We start from the raw sequence: 14,640 nt of genomic DNA on the forward strand, positions 1-14,640 counted from the left end.
CCAAAGCATACAATCTCCTTAAGAGAGTCAGGCGAGCTGCCAGGTGCTTCTTGAACCACAAGGAATTTGACAAAAAGTTGGCAAGAGTGTATCATCTGGGCAGTAGCTTTCACAGAAGGAGGCTCTTAGAGATTTATTTTTTTCCCTTTCCCAGAAGAACTTGTCACCATCAGGATTGCCTCTCCTTCAGTGGAAACCCCAGTGTCTCTGTAGTCCACAACCATGAATCTACCACTTTCTGACATAGACTAAACCTCCCATAACACCAAAATGAGCATCTCAAGTGGATTTCAGTCAGAATTGTTGCTCATGCAGGCAAGTATCTCTGCTCCGCTTTCCTCAAATCTACCTGGCTATCCTCAGAGTTATGTGGGTCAAACCGTGAAATGAGGACTCCGCATCCAAGAAAACATTTGCATTTCTTTCCTTTCAGGGCTGTCTGTTCAAGAACAAACTGGACCAGATAAATTTGGATGCCACTGGCAGAAAAAGCACCATGCTCCCACAGTCCAAGCCCAGACGCTGTTATACCAAGCGCAAGATGCATTAGTTTTGTCAGCTCTTCTTAACCCTCCGTCACATACAATATCGGTTCTAATGAGTTCACATACAATGTGACTGTCAGGCGCAGGCTAGAAAAATACCTATAATATCTAATGTTTGCAATTTCAGTGCTCTAAAAGTGACCAGTGACCTTCATAGGGATGCAATAAAAGACTACACATAATCAGGTGCAAAAAAAACACATTTACTTAACATAAAACTAATAACTCTGAAATACAAACATTTCAAAACTCCCGCCAAATAGTCCCCAGTTCGACTCTGTCCAAAAACTCTACAAAGAAAATTTATGGAAACAAACTTAATTTTAAGGTACCTTAAGTACTATTAAACACATATTCAATCAGAATTAGATCCTGAAGTTTCCCCAGAAAAATTACACTTGCAGAGCAAAGAGCAAGAATTACACATCATTTTTGCATGTGTCAGGCAGATTGCATTATGACATTTGTGACATTCATAATTAGAAAGCCTTCTGATTCTGCTTTCCGTGATGCAGGTGGTGCATCTCCTTCTTTTGGGAGGTGGTGCAGGTGGTGAATTTTCACTATCATCTTCTGGGCGGAATCTTTTGAGCTGAACTTGAAGGCGAGAGGGGATACCGATTGTTTTCATACTTCTCCTGCATAGCTCTCCAAGCACTAGTTCATGGGCCAATTTTTTTCAGATAGAATCGTCTACGGAGTGGTTCAAGCTTGTTTTCAAGGTAAATGACTTGTGAATTTATACCACCCAAATTCAACATAGCAAAAAATATGACCATTGGCCAGCGTTTGGTATTTCTGCTGACGTTGAAAGTTGAGCACATCTGATCAGCTGTATCAACACCCCCTTTGGTTGCATTATAAAATGTAATTATCTCCGGTTTTTTTTGTGCCTCAGACCCAGGATCGATGGCATCATCATCATGAAGTGTTGATAGAAGAAGTACAATTTTTTTTGCTTGTGGTACATAGGAAACCAAAACCTTTCCATTATGGAATGCAAACATACTGCTTTACTGTTGTCTCCCTTTCACACTTACAAACTGTGTAGGCAATTCTTTTTTATTTTTTCTTACAGTTCCGACACATGAAAGCTTCTGCATTTTCAGATAATCAATCAGATCACAATTTGAAAACCAATTGTCAGCTGTTACATTGCGACCCGATCCAAATAAGGGCTCAGCCAGTCTTTTTACAACATCACTGGGTTTGTTGCTGACACAGTAAGGACCTTCTGGTTGTTTTCCTGCATAAACTTCCAGGTTGTAAGTGTAGGTCTTACTGGCATCAACAAGGGCATACATTTTTATTCCATATTTGTTAGGCTTTGATGGAATATATTGACGAAAGGCACATCTACCACGAAAACCAGGGAGCATTTCGTCAATAGTGAGATTCTCCCCAGGGCAATAGCTTTTTTTACAGTTTTCAACAAATTTTTGGAATATATCACGAATTGGAGCAAGTCGGTCATGTGTTTTACGTTCGGTTCGGGTAGTTCTGTCGTCAAACCGAAGGCAACGAATTAGAAGCTTGAATCTGTTTATGGACATAACAAGGCCAAATTTTTCAACTCCATCCCCATCTTTACTCCAAAGTTCCTCCAAACTTTGTCTATTTGCCCTATAAGCTCCTGCAAGGTATAATAATCTAAAAAAAGCACGCAGTTCTATTTCATCTGTGGCCTTGATGGTTCTGTTGCAGATGAACTTGTCCTTTATAATGTCTATATATTGGTTGGTATATGTGACAATAGAGTCCAGAATGTCATCTGTGAATAAACTATTCCAGCATTCAACTGCAGTTTTTGCATTACTTGCAGTTCCTATAACTGCAGGAAGGTGAGTAATAATGTTTTGAGGTTCCCTACGTTTTTTCTGGAGTGGCTTCTTGTTCCATTGCTTTTTTTTTAATCTTTTCCCATATAATAAGATTCTACATCTTCACCCTCATCACTGTCACCATCTTGCTCTGTTTCAGAATCCACTTCACATACTTCCACCTCATCATGAGAATCAATCTCACTTTCCTCTCCTAAATCCTCATTCAGTGTGGGGTCTGCATCATCTAACAGCATGTTTGTTACTTCCTCAACATCAAGGTTTTTTGATAAATTGTACATTTTCCTCTCCATTTCAGCAGATAATCTGAAGCAAGAGAAGGAATGTGTTAGGGAACTACTGTATATGCCTGAGCAGCACACTTTCTTTTTTAATCTGCCTTATTTCTATGAAATATCCTCACACTTTGTGCTATACATTCATAAAACAAGCCAAATAAACAATTGTGATGAATAAAAACATAAAATACCAACCTTATTGAGTGTGACGTGTTCACATACAATGAGCCTGAGAGATTAGCGCAGTTATATCTGTCCTCCTGAAGCTCTGCAATCCAACTGTGGTATGAGGTTTCACAGAGCTGCTAGAGACAGGAGACTACCTGGAGGGAGGGGATTTCTTCACAATCTGGTGAGGAAGGAGAAATGAAAGTAAAAGAGATGTGCCTGTCAGGCCTATTGTATGTGACGGAGGGTTAAGTGGTGGTCCCAACTGCCAAGAAGGACCACATCTACCTTGGGAAAAAAGGACCCTATCCTTCAACCAGGCCCCTTTCTGACGTTCATGTCAGTCAAACAAGTCCTCTAGATCTAGAGCTAGCTAGTTTTCCTTACATAACTAAGCATCTCCACCTAGGAACCAGCTTTGACTGGGAAGCCATCTTCTCTTCTTCTGACGCACGTAGCTCTTTGCAGTCAATGACACCTGGGTCAAAGAAGTCATCTACTCTTGATACAATAGATGGGTACAATATAGATTTCCTCGCAACTGCTACTTCATATCTCATCTTCATTTCATTCTCTTTCTGGCTTCTGTTTATTCTGCCATTCTTTTTCCTTTTTCTGGTCCTGTGCCATGGTGCTGTTCTTTCCTTGAGAGCTTCACAGGCATTTTATTAATGACGTTCAATAAATTATATTGTGGTACTGTGTTAGCCGGAAAAATCAATGTAAATACTTTTATGCCCAAAAATGACAAAAGTATTTTCTGAGTGATGCCTTTATTGGCTAACCAGAAAAATATATTTGCAAGCTTCAAGGACACAGGTACTCCTTCTTCAGGCAGGTTCACAAATGAATTAAAAATACAAGGGCACAACATTTAAGAGATGTATTACATGACATTTGTTCATGAGGTGGAAGGGGTGATGCCTCCTAAAGATAAGTCAAGGAAATCAAATTAGGGTTTTAGTTACAAATGGAGAGGTGGTGGGAATGTTCCCTTAGTTATCTTGAGTCCATCTCGAGGAGGTGCGAGTTGCGTCCATGTAGTAAGTCATAAATCCAGGTGTTCAATTGAGTCCTATTGTCAAAGAATTGAACATCCTTATCAGTTTGGATTCCCAAATTCTTCTCTCTCATCCTTAAAATGACCTTTTAGTATGAAGACTTTTAAATCCGTCATACAGTAGCCAGGTCCATAGAAGTTTTCCCACAGACGTGTCCAGCTCATTCTTGTGTGCCTGTGTAGATTCTTCCTTATTTGTAGTTTTTCCATGGTTTTGCAATATAGGTACCTCCAGGGCACCTTGTAAATTGCATCATGTACACCACATTGGAGGACGTACATGAAAAGAAATCCATGATCTTATACTCTCGATTTGGTATGCGGACTGTATTTGTTGTTAATATGTGGGTACAAGTTTTGCATTTTTTATTGTTACATGACAATGTGCCCATCACTGATGGTGATTAGAGGACACTACTGACAAGGAGCTTTCTTAAGTTAGGGGCTGTTATTACGAGAGAAGTAGTAGTCCTGGGAATATTTATTTCAGTCTGTGGAATCTGGGTTGGAGATCAGCACCAATTTTCCTTAGGATGCTCATGTGGGGGTTGTATGTGACCTCAAGAGTCGCTCTGTTGTTGTTGGTCTCTGTAATCCAGGAAGCTGCTTCTTAGGATTGTTGTACCTCTGTGGATCTGTTCATCCATTACCAGTGGATGGTATCCTTGTTGTAGGAATATATGCCTCAGTGTTAAAAGCTGTAGTTTTCTGTCCTTACTGTCTGAACAGATTCAAATGTACCTCAGAGCTTGACTGTAGATGATAGATTTTTTTTCTGTCTTGGATGAAAGCTGTTCCATCTAAGATACAGTACAGACCAAAAGTTTGGACACATCTTCTCGTATAAAGATTTTTCTGTATTTTCTTGACTGTGTGGCATTGACCTGGTCTCTAATCTGAGCTGCTGTTAACCTACGATTTCTGAGGCTGGTGACTCGGATAAACTTATCCTCCGAAGCAGAGGTGACTCTTGGTCTACCTTTCCTGGGGCGGTCCTCATGTGAGCCAGTTTCTTTGTAGGGCTTGATGGTTTTTGCAACTGCACTTGGGGACACATTCAAAGTTTTCCCAATTTTTTGCACTGGCAGACCTTCATTTCTTAAAGTAATGATAGCCACTCGTTTTTCTTTACTTAGCTGCTTTTTTCTTGCCATAATACAAATTCTAACAGTCTATTCAGTAGGACTATCAGCTGTGTATCCACCAGACTTCTGCACAACACAACTGATGGTTCCAACCCCATTATAAGGCAAGAAATCCCACTTATTAAACCTGACAGGGCACACCTGTGAAGTGAAAACCATTTCCGGTGACTACCTCTTGAAGCTCATCAAGAGAATGCCAAGAGTGTGCAAAGCAGTCATCAAAGCAAAGGGTGGCTACTTTGAAGAACCTAGAATATAAGACATATTTTCAGTAGTTTCACACTTTTTTGTTAAGTATATAATTCCACATGTGTTAATTCATAGTTTTGATGCCTTCAGTATGAATGTACAATTTTCATAGTCATGAAAATACAGAAAAATCTTTAAATGAGAAGGTGTGTCCAAACTTTTGGTCTGTACTGTATGTCGGACGTCCTGTGGGCTTATGGTAAACTGATATTTGTATGGTGCTGTCCTTTTTGTATATGGTCTTGTCCAGAAAATGTATTTAGGACTTTGGGAAGTTGAGGGTGAGCTTGATGGTTGGGTGGAACTTGTTGAAGTTATTGTGGAAGGTAAGCAAATCATCTTTTGAACCTGTCCAGATTATTAGCAGATCATCGATGTAGTGGAAGTATGCTAGAGGTTTAATAGAGCAAGAAGACGAAAACTCCTTCCCCAGTTTAGCCATAAATAGGTTAGCATATTGTGGGGACATTTTGCATCCCATCACGCTGGCCATACACTGTTGGTACTTCTTGGACATTATTCTCATCAAGGAGAACCTGGGAAGTCTACAGATCTTCTTGGACACTTGCTTCAGATGGATCATTAACAATCTGAAGTCCTCTTTGATCCCTGCTCGACGTCTAGTCTTTCTGCGGTTGTTGTTCAACACTGCCCCTTAGGCTCCATTCCCACAGTGAGCATTTGATGATTTTTTGATGTTGAAGATTTTCTGCACCTATTTAGGTAAATTTAAGTTACTTGCAACTTTTTTCATTGCGTTTGAGTGCATTTTTTGAATTCATATTCTATGCTGCACTTTTTACATTAGTTTTTGACACTGCAGGTTTTTCTCTCTTCTTGGTATGTGATGTTTTATATAAAGCTGGTTTTGTCCTTTTTTATGCTTCCTGGTATTTGGCTTTAAAAATTTCATATGTGTGTTACATATGATTTTTATTGCGTTTCTACAGCAAAAATGCACTAAATTTTTTTTACCTGCATATATCCCACAACTAATGCAATTCTATGGGGGAAATCTGCAAGAAAAATTGACATGTTGCTGATTTTAAACAAGCACCGCAGGTCAGTTTACATTGAGTAAAAAATCACAATGGACATGAGATTTCTATAAATCCTGTCCACTTTGCTGTAACTGTAAGTAAGTTAAATGTTGAGTTTTTGACACAACAGAATTATTTGCTGTTAAAAACTCATTGTGGTCACACAGCCTTAGGTTTTTTTCCCAGAAGAAAATACTGCTGTCCAAACCAGCATCCACACCCTAATAAGTTCTGGGCAAGATAGTGGCTGCCGTATACGCAATTCCATTTGAATCTAATACGATACCATTGCAGCTCACTCGCTCTTCTGGTTAAGACAAGTCAGTCTTCTTCCTGGAGCATCTGGTCCTTCTACCTATGCACGTCCAGCTGTCTCTCGTCACACTACTTCCTTTATTCGTGAGGCTGCTTCTTTCTTTCCATTCGCTGGCATATTGTGACACCAGTCTCCTACAGTGGGTGACTTTTAATTAGCAGAGGCGTTGAGAGACTCCTTAATCTCAACTGCCCATCAAAGTTCTGGAGCTCAGAGCAATTAGTCTGTTTCTTCTCCACTGGCTGAATAAGTTTCCGGATCTTACACTCAGAATCCAGGACGACAATGCCACCAGCTGTCAAGTCTTCCTGTTCAGGTCCCAACCGACAATGCCATCGCATACATCAAAGTGGAGGTCTTGCAGATTTTCGCCAGGGTATAACAAATAATTCCAACAATGTCAGTGGTCCACTTGCCCAGAGTAGATAACTGGGCCATGAATGAAACTGCGAAGGACTATACATAGGAAGGTGGTCTCTTCACTTGAACGTTTTCAACCGGAACTGGCTTAAGTGGGGCACCTCTGACTTCGATCTGTTGGCATTTAGACACTTTGTGTCCAGTTCCCAAGATCCTGCGGCGACTGCCTCTGATGGTTTAGCAATCCAACGGTCTAATTTCTCCCTCCATTAACTGTTTCCATCTCTGCCCCTGCTACTCAAGAAGATCAAGTCAGAAGGGGTTCCCATCATCCTCGTAGCTCCAGACTGGCTCAGGATATCATCCAGATCTGCTCTTTTTCAAGGTCCTCTCCATCCAAATTCATGGTTGCTGAATTTAACAACATGACTTTTGAGGCTGCAGCCCTCATCTTTGCATATCTTCTGTAACACTTGGAAGGTTTTTGTTTTTCTTGTTCGTTGGTGTTAAACCAATGTCCTTTAACCTTCCAACTCTTCTTTGCTTTCTACAGTCTGCAATTGAATGCAGCCTGGATCTCCGTGTTCTCAAGGGCAAAGTATCAATCATTTTTCAGAAGAACCTGACCTCCAGGTCTTAAATCGGGATATTTCTTCAGAATGTGGCACACTCCATCCCATTCTACTTGCTTCCCTTGGATCTGTGGGACCATAACCTGATATTTCTTGGTAGCGATCACATCCTTAAAACAAGTCTCTGAGCTAGTGTCTTTCTTCTGTCTTTCTCGGTTCCTTGTCCTCCACAAAGGCCAGATAGTTTTGCATTGGTACTTTTTTCTCCCAAAGTTTGTCACCCTCTTCCACTTCAATAGATCATCCATCCTCCCTCCTTTCTGACCTTTGCCCTCATTAAACAAATTGGATGTGGTGAGTGCCATACAAATTTTTGTCTGTGACTGCCCCATTCTTACACGCAAATGCCTTGACATTCCGTAGGATCCTTACAGTGGCTTAGCCAACTCGAAAACTACCATTTCTTGCTGGATTCAAACTGCTATTCTAGAGGTCTCTTGGGCAAAGTCTATAGTACTACCTTTCAAAGTCATGGCTCATTCCTCCTGGGCCATAGGTGGCTTCCTGGACTGTGCACCATCAGGCAACTGATCAGAATCTCTGTAAGGCCATTACTTGGTCTTCGGTTTGCAGAGTTTTACAGAGTATGGACCCCCGTGTCGGCGGACTAGTGCTTTTAGGCAGGAAAGTGCTTGCAAAGCGGGAGTTAGCCTCAGGTTTTGTCATTCGTTTTCTTGTTTTGTTCCTATCTTTATCCCACCCAAATGACTGTCCGATGGTCTTTCCTGTGTCCCCCAATAATGTTCACAGCAAAAAAGATTGCTGTAAAATCTCTCTGGTAGCCTTTATTGAAGGACACAGGAAAGACCATGGGTTTTGATATGCTGTCACCAGGAGTCTGACCCGAAGAAAACACTAAAATGTTGTCTTATCCCCAGCCAGCTACACACACCTTCAGGCTCAAAAGCGAATTAAGTTAGTCAAAAAACATTAGGAGAAGCAAGAAAATGGAAGAAGCCATGGAAGATACTTATGACATAGCAGGGAATGCTCAATTGCTCACTTCCCTGCCGGTTTTATCACAGGATTTAGTGTTTCTTCTGTATCGCCATGTTCTGACCTCGCCATAAATCAATGACATAAGAGCTAATGCAATAGCCAAAGCTCTTAGTTTACTGACTTGATTTATGATGAACTTAGAGGGTTAATTAGAAACTATGTTTTTGATTTTTTTTTTTTACAGGATCTATCAGTTAAAATGTATTTTATTTATAACACTGCCGCTTTAAGTGTTCATTTTTTTTTTTATCTAAACTTTATGTTGATCCAAGCACTTTTCTATATTTGACTTAATCATGTATCTGCCTGTGGGAAAAAAAAATGTGCTTTGTGTTGAATTTTGCTGTAGGTCCTGAGATACAGTAAAGGTGGTGAACCTCTCTGGATATCTTTCCAAAATGTTCCAGCCGAAAACGATATCATTAACTGTGATTGTGGTGCCAAAAGAGTTTTTGAACTCCAGGTAGGAAGATGAAAAGTATGATTTAATTTTGAAGTCATTGGACCTAATGTATTTAAACTACTGACATCTGATACATGATGCCTGATGCACAGACAGCATGTATCAGACTCTGCATGCATTATTTCAGCCAGGTTCATTTGTGCTCCAAAGTTTACATACTCCGGCAGAATTTTTCCTTTCTTGGCCTTGTTTCAGAGAATATGAATGATGACCAAAAAACTTTTTCTCCACTCATGGTTATTGGTTGGGTGAAGCCATTATTTGTTATCATTCATATTCTCTGTAACAATGCCAAGAAAGGAAAAATTCTGCAGGGGTATGTAAACTTATGATCACGACTGAATATTTAACTCTGAAATGCTGCAGTGTTTCAGGGAAAACGTGGTTTAATTGCTGCCTGCTGCCCTGGAGTCACAGGTCTCTGCTTGCGTGTGTGTATAAGGAGAGGCCTAGCCCTACAGGGGAGCAGGCAGCTAGTAAAGTATGTTTTGCACGGAAATGCTGCAGTGTTTGACTTAAACAACCATACATAGCTGAAATCATACAGCCAGTGTCTGATGCCTGCTGTCCTTGGTTTTGTTGTTTATAGCAGTTATTCAAAGCATATTTTTGATCCTTAACCCCTTCACGACTTTTGATGTAAGTTGACGTCATGGTCAGGAAGGGATTCCCGTAAAATGACATAAATTTGTCATGGTGATCGTGTGGGCGCTGGAGCAGTACCTGTGCGATCGCCACTGGGAACTCTGCTTAAGTAAAAGCTAAGCCTCGGTTGTCACTGCCAGGAGTGGTGCCCGCATCGCCCTGGGCCATTTAACCCCATACATGCTGCGAATGATAGTGATCGCGGCATTTAGAAGGCAGCGAGTGGGAGGGGGTTCCTTCTCCCTTCAAATTGGCGCCACCGCGACGGCCCGATTGCAATGGCAACTTGAGGTCGTCATGAATACAACTGTCACCCAGCTACAGAAAGCCTGTTGGACCATACTGAGAGCACAGTCTAAGATGCTTCTGTCAGTGCAGCACTCACAGGTAAAATGCATTGCAGTGCATTATACCAGCGATCAGACTAATAAAATTTAGTCCCATAGAGGAAAGTAAAAAACTAAAAAAAAAGAAAATTGTAAAAATATTAAAAAAAAAACCATAAATTTGCCTCAGTGCCACTCTTTCACTGCGCTAAGGAATAAGAATGCAGCGCCACCCCGTGGCCAAATTTCATGCTAGTGTCTGCTGTATATGATAGCTGACACCCGGCAGTATGAGTCCTGCCATGTTTTGAAGCCAATCAGGGCCGATTAACCCCTTAAATACCGTTGTCAATCGTGACAGCAGTATTTAAGTGGTTACAAGAGGGTCGCACGACCCTCTTAGTAATCATCGGACCCCTGCGATAAGAATCGCGGGTCCCAATGGTTACCATGGTACCCTGTGGTCATTTGATGACCTCCGGGTACGGTGGCCTGTGAGATCTAGCTGTAGCCTGGGTCTCGCAGGCACAGTCAGTGAGTCACCGACAATCTCATGCATTGCAGTACACGAGTACTGCAGTGTATGAGACCAGTGATCAAAATAAAAATTATACATGTCCCACAGTGGGACTTACTGAAAAAGTGAAAAAAAAGTTAAATAAAATATGTAAAAAAAAAAGTGCACCCAAATCACTAAAATCGCTATAGAAAAATCAGCGTTTGTGATGAAACGAAAATAAACAAAAAAGTTCACATTGGTATCGCTGCATCCGAAATGACCCGCTCTATACATAGTAACATAATAACATAGTTTTTAAGGTTGAAGGAAGACGAAGTCCATCTAGTTCAACCCATAGCCTAACATGCTGATCCAGAGGAAGGCAAAAAAAACATGTGGCAAACACTAAGCTCCACATTGTGGAAAAAAATTCCTTCCTGACTCCACATACGGCTATCAAGGAATCTAGTATTTATAACCTGTAATATTATACTTTTCAAGAAAGGCTTCCATGCCCTTCTTAAATTTTAGTAGTGAATCACTCATTACAACATCATGCGGCAGAGAGTTCCATAGTCTCACTGCTCTTACAGTAAAGAATCCCCGTCTGTGATTATGATTAAACCTTCTTTCCTCCAGATGTAGAAGATGCCCCCTTGTCCCCGTCTCAGGCCTCAGAGTAAAACCATCAGTAGAAAGGTCTTTGTACTGTCCCCTCATATACTTGTACATTGTAATAAGATCATCCCTAAGCCTTTGTTTTTCCAAACTAAATAACCTCAAGTATAATAACCTGTCTTGGTATTGCAGACCCCCCAGTCCTCTAATAACCTTGGTCGCTCTTCTCTGCACCCGCTCTAGTTCAGCTATGTCTTTCTTATACACCGGAGACTAGAACTGTACACAGTATTCTAAGTGCGGTCGCACTAGTGACTTGTATAGAGGTAACATTATGTTCTCCTCATGAGTATCTATGCCTCTTTTAATACTTCCCATTATTTTATTTGCCTTTGCAGCAGCTGCCTGACACTGGCCACCAAACGTGAGCTTGTCGTCCACCAATACACCCAGGTCTTTTTTCAGTGACATTTTTGCCTAGTGTTTTACAATTAAGCATATAATTATACATTTTATTTCCTCTGCCCAAGTTCATTACCTTACATTTATCCCCATTAAAGCTCATTTGCCATTTATCAGCCCAAGCTTCTAGTTTACATAGATCCTCCTGTAATATAAAATTGTCCTCCTCTGTATTGATTACCCTGCAGAGTTTAGTGTCACCTGCAAATATTGAAATACTACTCTGTATGCCCCCTACAACGTCTTTAATAACCGAGACCCAGTCGGAGTGTTTTCCATTAATAACCGCCCTTTGTTTCCTATCACTGAACCAATTCTTAACCCACATACATATATTTTCCCCTATCCCCATTGTTCTCATTTTATGTATCAACCTTTTGTGTGGAACCGTATCAAAAGCTTTTAAAAAGTCCATATACACAACATCCACTGCACTTCCTTGGTCCAGTCCGGAACTTACCTCTTCATAAAAGCTGATAAGATTAGTTTGACAGGAACGGTCCCTCGTAAACCTATGTTGATATTGGGTCATGAGGTTATTCTTCTTCAGATACTCTAGTATAGCATCTCTTAGGAAACCCTCCAGGATTTTACCCACAGTAGAGGTTAAGCTTACTGGCCTATAATTTCCAAGTTCAGTTTTTGTCCCCTTTTTGAATATTGGCACCACATTTGCTATACGCCAGTCCTGTGGTACAAACCCTGTTGTTATGGAATCTTTAAAGATTAAAAATAATTGTCTATCTATGATTTTACTTAATTCCTGCAGTACTCGCAGGTGTATCCCATCCGGGCCCGGGGATTTGTCAACTTTAGTGATTTTTAGACGCCGCTGTACTTCCTGCTGGGTTAAGCAAGTGACATTTACTGGAGAATTTTTGTTATCACTGATCATGTATTTCTGTCATGCGATTTTCTTGTGTAAATACTGTTGAAAAAAAATCATTTAGCATATTGGCTTTTTCCTCATCCTCATCCACCATTTCACCCAGACTATTTTTAAAGGGGCCAACAATATCATTTTTTAGTTTCTTACTATATATGTAGTTAAAGAATATTTTGAGATTATTTTTACTTTCTCTGGCAATGAATCTCTGTCTCAATCATTGCTGCCTTGATTTGGTTTTTACAGAATTTATTTAATTTTCTGTATTTATTAATGCCTCATCACTACCTACTTGCTTTAGTTCTCTAAATGCTTTCTTTTTGTCACTTATTGCGCCCCTTACAGCTCTATTTAGCCATAGTGTTTTCCTCCTATTTCTAGTATGTTTATTCCCATAGGGTATATATTGTTCACAGGTCCTATTCAGGATGCTAATAAATGTCTCCCATTTGCTTTGTGTAGTTTTATGTCTCGGGATATCGTCCCAGTTTATTGCACTAGGATTATCTCTCAATCTTTGGAAATTTGCGTTCCTGAAGTTTAGTGTCTTTGTAACCCCTCTACTACAGTCATGGCCAAAAGTATTGAGAATGAGACAAATAGTAATTTTTCCAAAGTTTACTGCTTCATTTTTTGTAATGGCAATTTGCATATACTCCTGAATGTCAAAGAGTGATCAGCTTAACAGCAATTACTGAATTGCAAAGTCAATATTTGCCCAGAAAATGAACTTTAACCCCCAAAACACATTTCAACAGCATTGCAGTCCTGCCTTAAAAGGAGCAGCTAACATCGTTTTAGTGATTGATCCATTAACACAGGTGTGGGTGTTGATGAGGACAGGGCTGGCGATCAATCAGTCATGATTAAGTAAGAATGACATCACTGGACACTTTAAAAGGAGGCTGGTTCTTGGTATCATTGTTCTCTTGAGTTAACCATGGTTATCTCTAAAGAAACATGTGCAGCCATCATTGCACTGCACAAAAATGGCCTAACTGGGAAGAGTATCGCAGCTACAAAGATTGCACCTCAGTCAACAATCTATTGCATCATCAAGAACTTCAAGGAGAGAGCTTCCATTGTTGTCAAAAAGGCTCCAGGGCGCCCAAGAAAGACCAGCAAGCGCCAGGACCGTATCTTAAAACTGTTTCAGTTGCGGGATCAAACTACCAGCAGTGCCGAGCTTGCTCAGGAATGGCAGCAGGCTGGTGTGAGTGCTTCTGCACGCACTGTGAGGCGGAGACTCTTTTCTGCCCTCCTTGAAACCAGCCCTTGCTCAAAGAAGCCACGTCTCTCCAGAAAAAACATCAGGGACCGACTGATATTCTGCAAAAGGTACAGGGAGTGGACTGCTGAGGACTGGGGCAAAGTCATTTTCTCTGATGAATCCCCTTTTCGATTGTTTGGGACATCTGGAAAACAGCTTATTCGGAGAAGAAGAGGTGAGCGCTACCACCAGTCTTGTCTCATGCCAACTGTAAAGCATCCTGAAACCATTCATGTGTGGGGTTGCTTCTCAGCCAAGGGAATCGGCTCACTCACAGTCTTGCCTAAAAACACAGCCATGAATAAAGAATGGTACCAGAATGTCCTCCAAGAGCAACTTCTCCCAACCGTCCAAGAGCAGTTTGGCGCCCAACAATGCCTTTTCCAGCATGATGGAGCACCTTGCCTTATAGCAAAGGTGATAACTAAATGGCTCATGGAACAAAACATAGAGATTTTGGGTCCATGGCCTGGAAACTCCCCAGATCTTAATCCCATTGAGAACTTGTGGTCAATCATCAAGAGACGGGTGGACAAACAAAAAACAACAAATTCTGGCAAAATGCAAGCATTGATTATGCAAGAATGGACTGCTATCAGTCAGGATTTGGTCCAAAAGTTAATTGAGAGCATGCCAGGGAGAATTACAGAGGTCTTGAAGAAGAAGGGGCAACACTGCAAATATTGACTTGCTGCATTAACTCATTCTAACTGTCAATATAACCTATTGGTACTCATAATATGATTGCAATTATATTTCTGTATATGATATAAACATCAGACAAACACTAATAAAAACCAGAGGCCAGCAGATCATGTGAAAATATAATTTTGGTGTC

The 14,640-nt window shown here is 40.7% G+C and overlaps 1 protein-coding gene across 4 annotated transcripts in view; it reads left to right on the forward strand.

Moving 5' to 3' along the window:
* The window catches only part of PDCD2 (programmed cell death 2), a 170,717-nt gene that overhangs the window by 108,336 nt on the left and 47,741 nt on the right, over nucleotides 1-14,640 (forward strand). For 3 of the 4 annotated variants that reach the window (XM_073671482.1, XM_073671483.1, XM_073671480.1), the window contains one exon: nucleotides 8,983-9,096. The exons of the other annotated variant lie outside the window; for it this stretch is intronic. In XM_073671482.1, the coding sequence (XP_073527583.1) occupies nucleotides 8,983-9,096 (114 nt within the window). The remainder of the gene's footprint in view (nucleotides 1-8,982; nucleotides 9,097-14,640) is intronic. 4 annotated transcript variants of the gene reach the window in all.

The sequence above is a fragment of the Phyllobates terribilis genome, unplaced genomic scaffold (genome assembly GCF_046119375.1).
Source record: "Phyllobates terribilis strain yellow unplaced genomic scaffold, ASM4611937v1 Scaffold_3__8_contigs__length_932513732, whole genome shotgun sequence".
Taxonomy (NCBI): Eukaryota; Metazoa; Chordata; class Amphibia; order Anura; family Dendrobatidae; genus Phyllobates; species Phyllobates terribilis.